Source organism: Thamnophis sirtalis, unplaced genomic scaffold (assembly GCF_051295495.1).
Source record: "Thamnophis sirtalis isolate CommonGarterSnake01/CBP01778 unplaced genomic scaffold, rThaSir2_p1.2 scaffold_1, whole genome shotgun sequence".
Taxonomy (NCBI): domain Eukaryota; kingdom Metazoa; phylum Chordata; class Lepidosauria; order Squamata; family Natricidae; genus Thamnophis; species Thamnophis sirtalis.
In genome coordinates this window covers 104,682,548-104,700,063 of record NW_028261381.1, presented here as the reverse complement: position 1 = coordinate 104,700,063, position 17,516 = coordinate 104,682,548, and the positions used below count along the sequence as shown (strand labels likewise).

General features: G+C 38.2%; 1 protein-coding gene across 6 annotated transcripts in view; it reads left to right on the top strand.

Annotated features, from left to right (window-relative positions):
* Positions 1-17,516, top strand: part of PHF21A (PHD finger protein 21A) — a 129,457-nt gene that overhangs the window by 44,785 nt on the left and 67,156 nt on the right. For all 6 annotated transcript variants that reach the window (XM_087720136.1, XM_087720143.1, XM_087720139.1 and 3 more), the window contains exons 2-5: positions 3,471-3,512; positions 4,165-4,320; positions 14,528-14,560; positions 16,150-16,215. In XM_087720136.1, coding sequence (XP_087576262.1) covers positions 4,267-4,320; positions 14,528-14,560; positions 16,150-16,215 — 153 coding nt within the window. In that variant the 5' untranslated portion in view covers positions 3,471-3,512; positions 4,165-4,266. The remainder of the gene's footprint in view (positions 1-3,470; positions 3,513-4,164; positions 4,321-14,527; positions 14,561-16,149; positions 16,216-17,516) is intronic.

Sequence of the window (17,516 nt, the reverse complement as noted above, 5' to 3'; positions counted from 1 at the left end):
CGACATTGGCTGGCCGATGGAATACGGAGGAGGCCTAATCTGAGATCTTATTGGTCGCAGGGATGTAATTGGCAGAAGGCGGTCTCTCAAGTATCCAGATCCACTGCCATGTAGGGCTTTATGGGTGACTAATAGCACCTTGAAGCGCATCCGGAGATCGACAGGTAGCCAGCGCAGCTCGCGGAGGATAGGTGTTATGCGGGTGAATCGAGGTGCACCCGCAATCACTCACGCGGCTGCGTTCTGCACTAGCTGAAGTCGCCGGATGCTCCTCAAGGGCAGCCCCATGTAGAGCACATTGCAGTATTCCAGCCTAGAGATCACAAGGGCCCGAGTGACTGTTGTGAGAGCCTCCCGATTCAGGTAGGGTCGCAACTGGCGCACCAGGCGAACCTGGGCGAATGCCCCCCTGGTCACAGCCGTTAAGTGGTGGTCAAATGACAGCTGTGGATCCAGGAGGACTCCCAAGTTGCGAACCCTCTCTGAGGGGTATAAAATTTGACCCCCCAGCCTGAGTGGTGGAATATTAACCAAATCTTTGGGAGGAAAACACAACAGCCACTCGGTCTTTTCTGGGTTGAGCACAAGCTTGTTCACCCTCATCCAGTCAAGAAGTTGAAGATTTCAACTTCTTTTTCTGTTTGCTTCCCTCTTATGCGGTCACCATCACTCTAGTTCTGTCCAAGTGACAGGATAGATCCTTGTCCGTTTAGTGGGTTTCTCCTACCCACTGGGGAGTTTGCCTTACCACCCCAGTGTCTTCAAAGTTTCCCCCTGAATCTGCTGATCCCTTCGGGTTCCACAGTACTGAAACATGAGCCCAAACAAAGAAGTTTTAGTTACAGGTTACGGGAGCTGCCATTCCTCAATCCTAGTACAATGATGTCACCGCCGGAAGTCCAACTTGCATCTGTTAAATAACTTGTACATATTCTCCATTTCATGGATTACAGTATGAAATTAAATCTTGCTTTTTAAATTTATAAATGAGTACCTGTATTTTGAGGCAATATGCGTTATAAATCATTTACTGTAGTACTGTATATTTATTAGAGCTTTCTAATAGGAAATATAGGAAGTTATTAAATAATTTCACTCTATTTTTTGTGTGTATTTAAGATGATAATTTAGTGTGAGTGTGGAATAATCAGGATAAGATCATAAACTGTGCAGGAAGTTATATGACTCTTGGAAGAGCTGAATTTGTTTTTCAGTCTAACTTAATTCAAAAATGTTCTTATGTTTTTGTAATTTGAAAATATGACAAGAAAATTTGCACAATTTAAGAACTGAATAGTGATAATATAATCCATCTTTAGATGTATGCATAATGTCATTTAAATGGGTTTTAATTAAAAATTTAGCTTTTCAAATATTTCCTGGTTTGATGTTTTGTTATTTCTCAAAATTTGTACTACTGTTTTCAAAATCTGAGTTATAGGGGTGTAGAATTTCAAACTTCAATTGAAAGGAGTTGTTAAGAAATAAAGAGAAAAAGAAGTATTAGTAGAACTGTTTAGTTGATTTTATTCATCATTTTTCTCAAAATATACCCAGAATTTAAATGTAAGCTTCACAAAAACTAAATACCTTTATTAATTGTTAGATCTTGGCTAAAATTACAGCGTGGGATGTGTTTGGTCAAACTGCAAATAGCCCCTAGCAGGACCCAGGTTTGCTAATGCATTCTGGATAATTGAGAAAGCCAAAGAATACTGAAAACAGCTATGCACCACAGATATCATTTGGTAAAATAGCAGTGAAGGCCTTAGAAAATATTCAGATATTTTGTGTCTATCCCCATAAAAATCAAAATTGTGCCAGTGGTTTTCCATGATACTTCGTAATTGGACTTTGAAGAACTAAGGAAGAAAGTGTACTAACTCTTTTGAAATCAGAACACTCCTCACACTACCATGAGTAGCCAAGAAATAATACATCGTAGAATTAATCAACCCAGAGTTCTCATTTGAGGCACAAATAACTAGGTTTAAATTATCCTAATTTTGGACAAAATTGTGATTAGTAGTGGTGAAGTCTATAATGCTTTGACTGGTGAAACAAAAAGGGAAAAAAGGGCAGTCAGCAGCAAGGTGGATGGACTTCATTGCAAAGCAGTTGGTGCACCATTGCATGACCTGAAGGATCAGGTTAAGGACAGATTTTGGGGAAAATCAGTGTGATTGTACTGATTTGATGTCACATAATCATCATCACAACCTGAATTCCATTTCTGAGAGCCAAGAATTCTTGATTAGAAAGTTGACTTACTTGACTTAAGTCTTTAGCGTCGGTACGGCATCGCCAATCCCTTCGCTGTAGAGTCGCATGCATCCTGAATCAACGGGATCCATGATTCTAGGCTGAGTACTACTTGAGCTCGCCGGGCCCAAGAGTTGACAGAGTCCCTTCTGTTGGAAAACGGTGGGCACCTCGAGAAGGCAGGGGTTGTCTTGATAATGAGAGGCTATATTTTGCGCGTCAATTATCCTTGCCCACCGATTAGAAAGTTGGTTATAAACTAGAAAGATCTGGGTTACTTACAAATATTAAGCAATATTTCAGTAAATTTTAATCTTGAGATTATTGAGCAAATTAAATAATCCCATTTAACAATACCACAAATATTTAATTCATTAATTCATCCTGGTTTGGAGTTTGGCTGTGCTTTCAGGTATTTTCAGCAGGCAAAAGGGAATAATGATTGAATTCTGTTTAAAATAGTTGTCCATTTGGAAAAAGAATATTACCCTGTTTTGATATACCGTGATTCTCCAAAAAGACGACCCACCCTGAAAAGAAATCCTATCACGTTTTTGAGCGCATGAGATCAAATTAAGCCCCATCCACAAAATTAGCCCTAATTAAGACTCTGCCCACCGCATGCAGGGTGCAGGGGATAAGGTGAGGCACACAGGTAAAAAATAATCATCCTGGGGTGGACCTGCCCTACTTACCAGGCCTCATATACTCCGACACCTGCCTCGCCTTCTTCTGTGGCCGCTTGCCACCACTCGAAACGCATTGTCCAGGACTCCATTTTGCCTTCAAATGCCTGCTGGAAGGCATCTGAAGGTGAAACAGAGGCCGGGACGATGTGTGCGAGTGGCAGCAAGCAGCCACAGAAAAGAGGGCTAGCATTGGGCTCCTGCTGGGTGGGGCTGTTGGTGCCACCACCGCGAGATGAGTCAATAATTAGAACCTTCCAAAAAGAAGGCCTAGCAGTTTTTTCAGGGGTCAAAAGAAGATAAGACCTGGCCTTTTTGGAGAAACACAGTAGCAAAGTTCTCAAAGGTACTTTTCCCCACTTTCTTCCAATTCTAACTTTCCTTCCTCTCTTTATTTAATATATATATTGTCATAATTTCATAAACACCATTTTTGACAGTTGTCTCCTAATTGTATTTTTATTCAAAAGTTAGTGTTAGATATATTGCTAACCCATCAATTCTTCTCTCTCTCTCTTGTAGGGGGACTAGAGGGCTGAAGAGGATACTTGTTTAGCAAAGTTGGTAAGCTGCTTTATTTTTTTGCAGTTTCTACACAAGTGAATTTAGAATGTACGCTTTTTAGCTGACATCATTTAAATAAAGTATATTGTGTGAAATATTTATTACAGAACATAATGTTTTCAGAAGGGGATCTTAAAGCACCAGTATAAACTTGGTATATCACACTTTAAAAGGTGGTAAAAAAGGTCTGGATTCAGAATTATTTAATTTTAGCTTTTAATAGTTATTTTATGGTTATTATAATGGCTCTGAAAATAAAATGTTACAGATCTTTTCTAAATTAATTATTGGAAGAAATGGTTTAATTTCTCAGTATTATCTTATTTTCATTTAATATAAAGTTATTTTGTTTAATAATAACTTGAGAGATCATTTTGTATTTGCCATTTGTTTTAATAGAATATTTTAGGAATATACATTTTTGATTTTATGGCCATTTATTATGAAGTAAGTTAAATCAAACTTTTAGGACAGTATCAGATAAGTGTATGGCTCATAGTTTTGTTTTGTAAAACAATTATGCTGCAAAGTTGTTGAAAGTCTTGAGATAAAAAATTGGATTATATGCTTATGTATCTTGATCTCATAATTAGTTCTATGAATAGGACTTTATGGTTTTTTCCCCTTTTTTTATTAAAACACTTTTTAATAGGACTACTGGAAAGAACAAAGTTTTTCTTCTTATTAAAACGAGCATCTGAAGGTGTGGGGATTTGGTAACCTCAACAGAGCAAGAAAGTGGAGAAGGCAGAGAATGGAGTTGCAGACTCTACAGGAGGCTCTGAAAGTAGAAATTCAAGTTCACCAGGTAAATAACATTTTTTCCTTTTTTCACTTGCAAAACTTATTAGAAACAGTTCTAATTTCAGGAGATCAGGCTAAAAAATACTAGTTTCTTGGTAAGTTTTGGCATATTTCTAAATTCAGCACTATGGTTAGTGTTTGTCTGTTTCTATTTCTTTTGTTTGTTGTCTACAATTTTCTGGGACTCAAAGAAGTATTCATTGGTCTTCCATAAAATATATATTTCACTTATACATATATATAAAACTTATAAATGATATTAATTAAAAGTCTTAAGAGACACAGATAGAAAAAGCATAAAAATAAAACAAAAATAAATTTAGTTACCCTATTTTTCGGAGTATAAGATGCACCAAGGTTTTGAAGAGGCAAATAAAAAAAAGTAGGTAGCTAGATAGGGAGAGAAAGAAAGAGAAATACAGTAGGTAGGTAGGAAGAGAGAGAGTAGGTAGGTAGATAGAGGGAGAGAGAGAGAAATACAGTAGATAGGTTGGGAGAGAGAGAGTAGGTAGGTAAGTAGGTAGAGGGATAGAGAGAGAAATAGAGAGAGAGGGAAATACAGTAGATAGGTAGGGCGAGAGTAGGTAGGTAGGTAGAGGGATAGAGAGAGAGAAATACAGTAGGTAGGTAGGTAGGGAGAGAGAGAGAGTAGGTAGGTAGGTAGATAGATGTTTCCAGGTGTATTTAACCATGTGCTGGAGAAGGAAATCACTGACAAATCTTAAGACTTTGTTTCTGCTGGCACAGCACTTCATTAATGTAATTCTCATCAGTTAAAGAGCTTTCCAAAAGGGAAAAAAAAAGTTTTGGCACTCTGCAAACCTACGAAAAACAGCCTGTTTTCTTTCAAATAAAAGGCATGAATAGCCTTGGGGGGGGGGGGGGGCTTGCAAAATGCTCCTGGGGGCAGGGGTGGGCAAAAAAGAGCAAAAAACTGCCCATTTTTAATGAAAACGGACCTATTTTTTGTCAAAAAAATTTCATTCATAGCCTTATGGAGGCTTATAGAGTGCTGCTGGGAGGGGCAAAAAACGGCCCATTTTTTGCTTATTTCTGCCCTCCCCAGCCCCCAGGTGCTCTCTGAAAGCCTTCATAAGGCTATGGATGGCCATTTTGGTGAGGGGGCAGGGCTTCAGGAGGCAAAAAATACTGTATTTGATGTATAAGACGCACCCAGATTTTCAGCCTCTTTTTTGAGGAAAAAAGATGTGTCTTATACTCTGAAAAATACGGTATGTGCTCTTAACATTTTTTAATACTCCACCAGTTTTTTTTCTCAGCCAGCTGAGTTCTTTACTTTTTCTCAACTTTCTGAAACCATGAATGTTACTTTACTATTTCCTTGTTGTCAACTCATAAATTATTGTTATTGAAGCTGAGTTGAACATACTCAGTTCTTACTTACAATCCATGAAACATTAAAAATGGAAATATAATTCATGAAACTAAATTACAAAATTTGAATCTTAAAACTTTCTGGAATGCTTTATAAAATTTATAAAATTTACACTCTAACCTTGAAAGCAGCATCTATACAGATACTGCAAGTTATTACAACTGACAGGCATGCCTTTTTTGTCTTATTGTCTTCCTTACTTAGCTGTAGGAACATAATACTGTGATTTTAGCATTTGTTTTCTCTAAAAGGCACAGTAATTTGTCTTTGAATTGAAAGACATTGAAGTCACTCTGGTCTCTATTATCAAGATTTAAGTGGGTGAACTTTAAGGAATTTCTATTTCAGGTTTGTTCATTTGAATTCTTGGTGAAGTGCTAATATCCACTAAAGGGATTCCAGCTTCTGCTGGTAACCAAAGTGAACAGAAGTTGCCCCTGGGCTAATACTTGAATGCCAGTGAATAAAGAGTTTGCATATTCAGGAGGTTCCTACAAGAGGGATAATTCTTTTAGTTTTGTGTTAGTTTCCAATAGGTTAATAACTTTTGAGTATTGTATTTTTTTCACTATAAGACACTCCAGAACATAAAATGCACCTAGCTTTTGGGGAGGAAAACAAGGGAGGAGGGAAATCTGTCTCTGCCTCTCACCATCCATCCAATATTCATCTGGCTAGCGTCTTTGCAGCAAATAGCCTGGTCAGTTTCAGCACATTATTGAAGTCCCAGCACGTGGCTTATTAGGGCTCTGCTCTGTTGCATCCACCACCGGTTAACTGAGCTGAGCTGCTGCTGCCAGGGAACGTTGGAGCCTTCACTGCCAATCAGCTGATTGGCTGTTGGATCGGCCTCCCGGAATACTGTCAATCAGCTAATGGTGGTGGCGGGGATTGCTGGTCACCACCGATCGCCACCGCTGATTGCTGCTGCCAAATGGCGATTGTGGTGGTGGTGATGGGCAATCCTCACTGCCTAGAACAACTGATTGGCGTTATTCCAGGAGGCTGATCCAACTGCAACAAGCTACTCTGCAGCGAAAGCTCCAGCCTTCCCCGTCGGGGGCAAACGCAGGCAGCTGTTACAGGTGGCGGTGATGATTCCTTCCCCCCCCGCCTCATTATTCGCTCTATAAGAGGCACAGACATTTCCACCCACTTTGGGGGGGAAAGTGTGACTTATAGTGTGAAAAATACCTACCTTTTAAGATGGCCATTGGCATTTTAACTCCAGGCATTTTAGATACAACTGATTGCCTAGGTTATATCCAACATGCACAAAAACTGTATCGTAGAACTTTGTAATTGGTTCAGACAACTTGAATTTTTTTAGTCAGCGATGGCAAAAGTATGCTGTCTGCTAAGATAGTGATACCTTTCTTCCAGATCTTTCTGAAATACAGGTTAGGCAATTGCCAGTTGAAGAATGTTTGTTTAGCCACAAATCTTTAACTTTTGGTTTGTTTGACTTCATTCTGTTCCTGTCCACTTTAGTCTTCACTCTTACCCTTGACATGCCACCTAATGCTGAATGCTGCCATCAACTTGGAAAAGGTAGTCTGTTCATACCTCTTGAGATATAGTGTACCTCTTAATATGTGGCTTCTGGGAATTGAGGAATTCCTTTAATAGTTGCATTTGAACCTGGGATCATTGTTTCCACAAGGTGGTGCTACGGGACTATTACTCTGTATTTTGACATTATTTTGACATTTAAAGTAGGCCTGTATTTTATATCCCATAATATCTCAGAACATTGTGCAATCTTTCAGGTCATCCACTGATTTGGGATGATATGCTATTATTATGCTAAATAACATCTAGCTCTGATTTCAAGTGAGTTAGTAAATCTGTATATCTCTATATCAGTATCTTATTTAATGGAAAGACTGAATAAGAGCTGTTGCACTGTATCCACAAAAAAGCTAGATTTGACGCAAGAAATTCTTTAAATTGAAACAGCTTTGATTAGTGTGCCATTTTGTGGTTCACCCAGTACATGGAATCTGGGCAAAATAAACTTCTGCAATACACTTTATACAGAGCTCTCTACAAAAATATCTCAAATTTTAATTGTTAGGTTTTTGAGTAAAAAACTACATTGCTGAATCAGCATCCAGAAAATGCTTTAGAAACTGGATTGCCTTAAAGGAGGCATGCATATCAGAAAAACTGTACATAGGATGAAAAAGATTTGACAGATGCTTTGACAGAAAATAATTTTGATGGTCAAATATGGCTTGGATTAGTTTTAGAAAATTGTTCCAGCTCTTATAAGAGCCAAGGTGGCGCAGTGGTTAAATGCAGCACTGCAGGCTACTGCTAGATCAGCAGGTCAGCGGTTCAAATCTCACCGGCTCAGGGTTGACTCAGCCTTCCATCCTTCCGAGGTGGGTAAAATGAGGACCCAGATTGTTGGGGGCAATATGCTGACTCTCTGTAAACCGCTTAGAGAGGCCTGAAAGGCCTATGAAGCGGTATATAAGTCTACTGCTATTGCTATTATTAAAATTTGATTATAGCCAAGATTTGATTATACAGTACATTCAGAAAGTATTCAGACCCCTTCATTTTTATCAATTTTGTTATGCTGCTGTCTGATTCTACAGTTGTTGAAATTCATTTCTCATTAATCTACACTCAATATCCCATAATGACAAAATGAAAACAGTTTTAGAAATGTCTATAAATTTATTAAAAAGAAAAAATGAAATATTACATTGACATAAGTATTCAGATTTTTTGCAACAATACTTGAAGTTTAGTTCCAGTGCCCACTATTTCTGTTGATTGTTGCTGATATGTTTCTACAGGTACATGTTGATTGGAGTCCACCTGTGGTAAATTAAATGTATTGGACATGATTTGGAAAGGCACATACCTCTTTATAGAAGGCCTCATAGCTAACAATACATTGTGTAGCAAGGAAAAAGCCATGCAGTCAAAGGAAATGCCTGCAGAGCTCACAGACAGGGTTACTGCAAGGCACAGATCTGGGGAAGGTTACAATAAAATTTTTGCTGCACTGAAGGTTCCTAAGAGCACAGTGGCCTCCATAATTCTCAAATGGAAGACGTTTGGCACAACCAGGATTCTTCCAAGACCTGACTGCCTGGTCAAACTGAACAATCGGGGGAAAAGGTCCTTAGAGAAGTGACCAAGAACCCAAAGGTCACTCTAACCAAGCTCTAGAGGTCTTAAGTGGAGATGGAACAGAGTTCCAGAAGGATAACCATCACTGCAGCCCTCCACCAATTTGGGCTTTACGGCAAAGTGGCTAGACTGAAGCTTCTCCTCAGTACAAAACACATGAAAGCCTGCTTGGTGTTTGCAAAAAAGCACCTCAAAGACTCTCAGGCTGTGAGGAACAAGATTCTCTGGCTTGATGAGACTAAGATTGAACTGTTTGGCCTCAATTCTAAATGTTATGTCTGGAGGAAACTAGGTACCGCTCATTACCTTCCCAATATCATCCCAACAGAGAAGAATGATGGTGGCAGTACCATGCAGTAGTGGTGTTTTTCAGTAGGAGGGACTGGGAGACTGGTCAGAGTTGAGGAAAAACTGAATGGAGCAAAATAGAGGAATATGCTAAATGAAAACTTGTTTCATAGTGCTTAGAACTTCAGACTGAGCGAAAAATTCAATCTCCAACATGACGATCCTAAGCATACAGTGAAGACAACACAGAAGTGGTTTAGGGACAACTGTGTGAGTGTCCTAAAGTGGCCCAGCCAGAGCCTTGACTTGAACTTTATTGAACATCTCTGGAGAGATCTGAAAACGGCTGTCCACCGATGATTATCATCCAACTTAACTGAGCTTGAGAAGATTTTCAAGAAAGAATGGTAGGAAATCCACCAATTCAGGTGTGCAAATCTTGTCACATCATACTGAAAAAGATTGAGGCTGTAATTGCTGCCAAAGGTGCTTTATCAAAGTACTGATTAAAGAATGGTCTGAATACTTATGCCAATGTGATATTTCAGTTTTTTCTTTTTAATAAATTTACAGACATTTCTAAAATTCTGTTTTCATTTTGTCATTATGGGCTATTAAGTGTAGATTAATGAGAAATGAATTTCAACAACTGTCGAATCAGGCTGCAGCATAACAAAATTGACAAAAGTGAAGGGGGTCTGAATGCTTTCTGAATACACTGTAGGTAAAATCATAGGACCATATACATATCTTTTTAAGCAGAAATAAGCTGAAAATATACTATGTAAGTAGGACTGGCATAAATTTGAGTTGGACAATTTTTGTCTTCAACAAACAGTCCTTTCCTGGAGAAAAAAGTGGATACAGTTGTGACATGGACAACATCTCAAGTAACATACCGTGTTTCCCTGAAAATACAACCTGTCCTGAAACTAACGCCTTGGCACATTTTTCGCGTGGGCAAAAATATAAGCCCACCCCTGAAAATAATGCCCCTGAACAACCCTCCCTCCGGCCAGGCAGAGCACCACTCACTGACCTAGCAGTATCCTGAAGGCGGCAAGCCGTGGGAGCCGGGGGGAAAAGGTGCTCATGTTGCTTGTCGCCTTTGGGATACTGCTAGGTTGGGGAGTGGCGTTCTGCCTGGCCGGAGGGGAGTTGCCGGGTGGCTGCTCCCTTGCGAGTGGGCTGCCGAAGAGCCGGGCACAGTCTCAAGGGGAAAGCAGCCATGAGGTGACAATGCTCACGAGCAGTCTCCCGGCAAGCCCCATCTCCAGCCGGGCAGAGCGCCATTCAATGACCTAGGGGGTATCCCTAAAGCACCAAGCCATGTGGTGCTCTGCCTGCCCCCCAGCTCCTGTGGCTTGGCACATTAAGGATACCCCCTAGATCAGTGCATGGAGCTCTGCCCGGCTGGAGTGGGGGGTTGCACGAGTACCTGTTCCGCCGCCAGCAAGCATGCCTCTCAGCCGCACCATGCCCTGGCCCAGCTTTCCCTGTAGGGGCAGGGCACCGCTGCGGCCCTCCGAGCATAACTTCTCTGGCTTCCAAACTCCAAACCTCAGCTGCCGAGTCTTCCAGCAGTGGCCGCTCTAGGAGTGCACTCTATGGTTGTGGGCTGGCTTCTGGAAGACACTCTGTCCAGAAGACTCTCTGTCCGGAAGACACTCTGTCCGGTCCACAACCATAGAGCACACTCCTAGAGCGGCCGCTGCTGGAAGACTTGGCAGCCGAGTTTTGGAGTTTGGAAGCTGGAGAAGAAGTTATGCTCGGAGCACGGCGGCTACCCAGGGTGATCTGCAAGGTTGTCAGTGTAGGAGCGCAGCTCATCCTTCTGGTGTCCTACTGGCCACGGTGGCCGTGGTTTGCTGACATTCGGGCACTATCGGTGGAGAGACCTTGGCAGATTCCAGCGGACAGGGTTGTCCTTCTTCAGAGGTCAGTGGAACACCGGAATCTCAGTGGTTCCAACTGACTGCCTCGCAATTGAGCAGCGTGCTCTCCAGAGGGGTGCACTTTCAGCCAGATTTATAGATACCATTCAGGCGTCAAGAAGACCATTGACTGTCTTACTTTTGTCTTTTAATATATACATTTTCAGATCCATACTTTTCGTTGCATGTTACGATATTACTATTATTATTTACATAACAATGTGAAATCACAGTTGCCAATTGTTTAACTGATGTTGGCTTACATATATATTGAGTTCTTCTCAAGAACTTAGGATGCTGTAATTTTTAGCACAGTATATGTTTGGATCCAAGCAGCATGACTTTTTGTAATTGACTGATGGAAAGTTTGTTAATGTTTAGATTTTCTAAGTAGGATCCAAGAATTTTTGGTATGACACCCTATGTGCTGATAACCACTTAGACCACCATGGTTGGTTTATGCCATAATGCTTCAACTTCAATTTTCAGATTTTGACATCTTGTGATCTTCTCCAATTCTTTGTCTTCTACAGATAGTTCTCAATTTACAACCACTCACTTAGTGATTGTTTAAAGTTACAACAGCACTGAAAAAAGTGACATGACCAGTTTTCACACTTATGACCATTGTAACATCCCCACAATCACATGATCAAAATTTGGGCACTTGGCAACTGACATGTATTTATGACGGTTCCAGTGTCCTGGGAGTATGTGATCTCCCTTTGTAACCTTTCCATCTGGCTTCCTCCAAGCAAAGTCAATGGGGAAAGCCAGCAAAATTCATTTAACAACTGTGGCAAAACCGGTCATAAAATGGGGGGCAACTCACTTAACAATTGTCTTGTTAGCAACAGAAATGTTGGGCTCAATTGTGGTTGTAAGTCAAGGACTACCTGTATTTTATTCTCACTTGCTATTGCCATAGCAATTATCCGCACTTTCTTCTTTTCAACCACAATTAAGTCTGGTGTGAAGACTTAATTTAAACCAAGACCTTATCAGTTGGAAGTCCCACAGTACTTTAATCTGCTCACTTTCAATTACTTTTTCTATGTTTCTTTTCTTTTTTATGTTCCTACCAGTTTTTCATTAAAGGTTCCCTCGCACATGGGTGCTAGTTGTTTCCAGCGCTAGTTTTTCGTTACTGGCATACACTTTTTACATATGTTCCAGTGAATCATTTTGGTGACTGTTACGGTGTTTATAGGCAATTTGTGGTACAGTTTCTTCTGTTTCTTTGCAAAGCCTGCACTTAGAACCATTTGATGTTTTTCTCAATTCTTGTCTTGATTGCATTAGTTCTAATGGCTTGCTCTTGAGCAGCCAAAGTGGACATAAAGAATTTTCCAGGTATTATGTTAGAAGATAAATCTGTCTTCTAATACTTTTATTAAAGAGTCCTACCTTCTATCACTGAAGTTGTTCTAATTTAACTCTTATTTCTTTCACTTTGTCCCAAAGAAAATTGTCTACTTCTTGCCAAAACCACTATGATGCCAAAAACTGTTTCACATTCAAAATCTCACATTACCTTTAATCCTTTGCATATTTTGTCAAGTTTTTCATCACAGATCAATAATGCTTTTTAGATTTCTGTTTATTATTTTGCTGTGTATATATAAATTGTACATATATAAACATTTTTACTTAAATTCTTTGATGCTGATGCTGTTGTAACTTCTGACTTACAGTCTTTGATTACGGTTTTGTGTCTTCTACTTGACCATTTCTAAAACAGTGTCTTTATTAGAAATTTATTAGAAATTGTAACATGTATAAAATGAAATTCATGTAATCTATGATCTTTAGAAAAGTAAGTTTAAATGCCTTATCTTTTAATTTAATGATGGAGTCTTTAAAACCTATGAAATAAGATTCTATTGACTTCAGCAAAATAATCATACTTCGGATACTTGAGATAATGTTTAATTAAGGTATTTTCTTTGTTGGAGATACAATAAAAAAGTTGGAAGGTGAACTAACACAATTTAGACCTACAATACTTTGGCTACATAGAGTGCTGCCACTCAGTGATGCACACATTCCTCTAAATTATATCTCTAGTATACCAATATTAATGGATACTTTGTGCTGGGGTGATACTTACCCAGATTTGCATCTGGCTTTGTTGATGTCAGTTCTTTGTCACCCATATGATGTAAATTTGATATTTGATTGCTACTGAAGAAGTGTTTAGAATGCTGCCCTGTTAGATTTTTGGAGTTCTGTTTACATCATTGTAGTCTATGGAAGTGGAATACTGTTGACTTGATCCTTGCCTATCTTGGCTGATAAGTTCTAACAAAGCAATTACTGACTTGGTAAGCATAAGTGGCATAGAATTTTTCATAATCATTTCTGAAGGAGGCAATATATGTCCTTTCCTAAAGAGAATCTCCATGGGTCCAAAATATGCCTGCTTTGACTATAATTTAACCACTTAAATTATTCTAGTTACCACTGGCCTTAAAGCTATACTGCGGGGATAGACAATTTGAAGGGACTTGTAGGCATATTATGTTTTAATAGACTTATACGACCAACTCATCTCAATTGCAAGTATTCCTTGACTTATGACCACAATCGAGCCCAGATTTATGTTGCTAAGTGAGACCTTTGTTAAGTGAGTTTTGCCCCATTTTACAACTTTTCTTGCCACAGTTGTTAAGTGAATCATTGCAGTTATTAAATTAGTAACACAGTTGTTAAGTGAATCTGGCTTCCCCATTAACATTGTTAGAAAGTTGCAAAAGGTGGTCTCATAACCTGGGACACTGCAACAGTCATAAATATAAGCCAATTGCGTAGTATCTGAAGTTTGATCATGTGACCATGGGGATGCTACAATGGTCATAAGTGTGAAATACAGTCATAAGTCACAAGTGCCATTGTAATGTTGAACGGTCACTAAATGAACTTGTAAGTTGAAGACTTCCTATACATGATGACCCTGGTAGCTAATAACATTAAAAATATAAAACATTTTAAAAAAACATAAAAACATATAGAACCAGGGACAAATAAGGCATCAGTCAAGACAGGCTTGAGCACAGAATCAAGTCTTCAAGGTAGGACTTATCGCAGGCCAACAGAGACATGGCCAATCTAACCTCTGGAGGATGGGTGCCATAATAGGAAAGGTTCTCTTAGGTCTGCCAGGTGATATTCTTTAACAAATGGTATCCAAAGCATGCCTCTCCTGCCTGATGAGACAGGAATGGTAGAGACAACTGGGGAGATATAGTCCCATAAATAATCTGACTCCAAGCCATAAAGGGCTTTAAAGGTGACTACTAGCACCTTGAATTGCACTTGGAAGTATACTGGTAGCCAGAACAATTCATGGAGCAGTGGTGTCACATTTGTTGAAAAAGAGCAACACTAACTTCATATTTGCTGGACCTTACTAATTACTAATAAAATCTGTCTTCTTTTTTCAGAAATTGGTTGCCCAAATGAAACAGGATCCACAGGTAAAATACATTTTATTAATGCTAAAAATTGAATATTATATTATTAAAGTTTAATGTAAGATCCAATTTAGTGTGTTTGTCTGGATTACTTTTTGAAATAAAATTAAAACATTCATAAATATATTCAGTATATAAGTAGTTGTATGTTTGATACTTTGTTTTGCTATTCAGAAAATTGTGATTAATTTTGGGTTTGTGTTCAACCAGTGCCTTAACACTTATGCTTGCTTTAATTCATAGTTTGTAATTCTTTGTAGTTTGTAAGACAAGCAAAATCATAGTTCACTATCAGTGGGTGAATCTATAATTTGCTTTGAATCCAGAAGTAAAATTAAACAAAGCATGGAGCTAGAATAGTGAATGAGGTCTGACATGCGGTCATGTTACAGGTAGACTGCAGTTGAGCCCAACATTTCTGTTGCAAGGTCAGATTTGCCCCATTTTATGACCTTCCTGGCCACAGTTGTTAAGTGAATCACTGCAGTTAAGTGAATCATTTGGTCATTAAGAGAATTTGGGAAGGTTACAAATGGTCATCACATGACCCAGGATAGTACAACTGTCATAAATACATGCCAGGCACACAAATATTGATCATGTGACACAGGGATGTTGCAATAATCATAAGCGTGAAAACCGGTCATACGTTTTTGTTTCAGTAACATTGAATGGTCACTAAATGAATAGCTATAAATTGATATTCCAGAATAAATCTATGTTTTTATTATGTATGAATTAAGTAAGCAGTAATATCAAATTATAGTTTAGTGTGTTGTTTATAATTTTTCAAACTGAAAAAGTTCTCCTGAAACTATGTTTTGTATAGAAGTTATGACAGATATATAATTCACGTACATTTCCTTATAAAACAGCAGTTGATGCACTGAATATTTTACAATTGTAGCTTTATTAAATATCCTACAATACAAGGCACATAGTTTGCAGTATTACCATAAATAAAAGAGCTTTGCAAGGCATTTAATGGTGTGCTTGGTGAAGCACTGAATTCTGGATACTGTAGTTTCTGCACACTTGTGTATAGTTTCAATCAAAGCATTGACTCTACATGTACACTACTCTAGTAAATTGTGTTAGAATTTTAAATAAAATAAAATTCAGGATTTTATAGCTAATAACTATTATTAGGTTTATTGTCTTGCCTTAAATGTAGAGAACAGAATTCCAGTGCTCTTGCTTTTAAGGAACTTGATAATATTCAGTTAACTTATAATACATATGTATATGCATTATAACTTTTTGAAATATATCTGCTTTTACCTCATGCACATTGTAAGATCTAGAAGCTGGAGATCAGATTTAGTTTTGTATTAAAGATCTTTTGAAATAATTTAATTTTTTAATTAAACATTTTAATTAAACGTCTCCAGTAAATCATACTTCGTATTTTGCCTTCTGTCAACTGTGACATTAACCTGAGAGTCACTAAACAAATATAGTATCAGGAAATTCAAATATTCTTTGTACATTTAGATGCTTTATTATTTTAGTGTATTTTTGCTTTATTAGCAGTCTTATTGCAAATCTGTATTAATGAGCAGAATTGTTGTTATACTTTTTTTTCTAAGCAGAATGCTGACTTGAAGAAGCAGCTTCATGAACTCCAAGCCAAAATCACGGCTTTAAGTGAAAAACAGGTAGGAAACTGGGATATCCTTGACATGGATTCCAAACATTTACTACTTTAGCAATTTTGTGTGTGTTTAAAAATAGATGTGGCAAGCCAGCATTTTAGATTCAATTTAGTGTATGTACAAAACAGAAATAATTATTTGGTATTTGTATCGTGTATGTATGTATGCCTTTGAATCATACAGTCTTTGACTCCTAGCAGCTACTTGGAGAAATCAATGCAATTTTCTTGCAACATTTGCCAGTTTCTCAGGAATGAGTAAGTAACTGGATTGAAGTCATGCAGCTGTTTTTTATGCCTAAGGCAGGACTGGAATTCATAGACTCCCTGCTTGTAGTCTAGTGCTTTTAACCACCACACTAAACTGAATCTCATTTGGGACAATATTTTAAGTGCAGTTTATTTGGGGATGTGCGATGCTGGAATCTAGCTTTAAAACTGTAATGTCATAAAAGAGTATTGTGTATATTCTAAAAGATGCAAATTGGAAAAAAGTGGCCATTTAAGAAGAAGAGGGGTGACTCTATCAAGAGTTGCATATTGCTTCCAGTTTGCCACTGCATTTGAATGCTGGTGATGAACTACCAGGAAATATTGTCTAAATATGGGTTAAACATTAAAGATAGGGAAGAAATGACAGATAACTAACAACTAGGCTTTTAGACTTTATATAAAAACCATCCATTAAAGTGCAGAAATGTATGGGATTGCTCTATTTATCTCTTAACCTTTTCTCATTTTTGAAAACCTTATTTAATGAAGAACAGAACAGTTGAATATTTGAAAACTCAATGTCTGTTTATGTGTATGTAATCACTTAGATCTCTCAAAAGCACCTGGCTAACCATTTCCAAGAACAGATTTTTCTTTATGTTTACTTTAATATTTTAATAGATGATTAATTAATGGGTTAATTTTCTCTTCTGGAACAGCTTTTCTCAATCCCTTTCTCCCAAAAGGTCCATGTGGTGTGCCCCCACTTCCACTATTTAGGAAAGGAATTTAAAAAGGCGAAGATATCAGGAAAGTTTTCAATTGTTAAATCTTATAGTTTGGGAGATGCCTACTGCTGTGTAATTATTATTTTGTGTTTTATTATATTTTCTATGCTGTGCATTGCAGTGCTTTGGGACTGGATGGATGGATGGATGGATGGATGGAGTGTGAGTGAGTGACTTACATTACATGTTTGAAAGGCCTGTCACATATGTTTTCAAATCTATATCAGTCCGGAATTTTTGACTGATACACAATGTACTCTGGAGCATATATATGCACATAAGCATTCAAAGAAGAAATATCTGA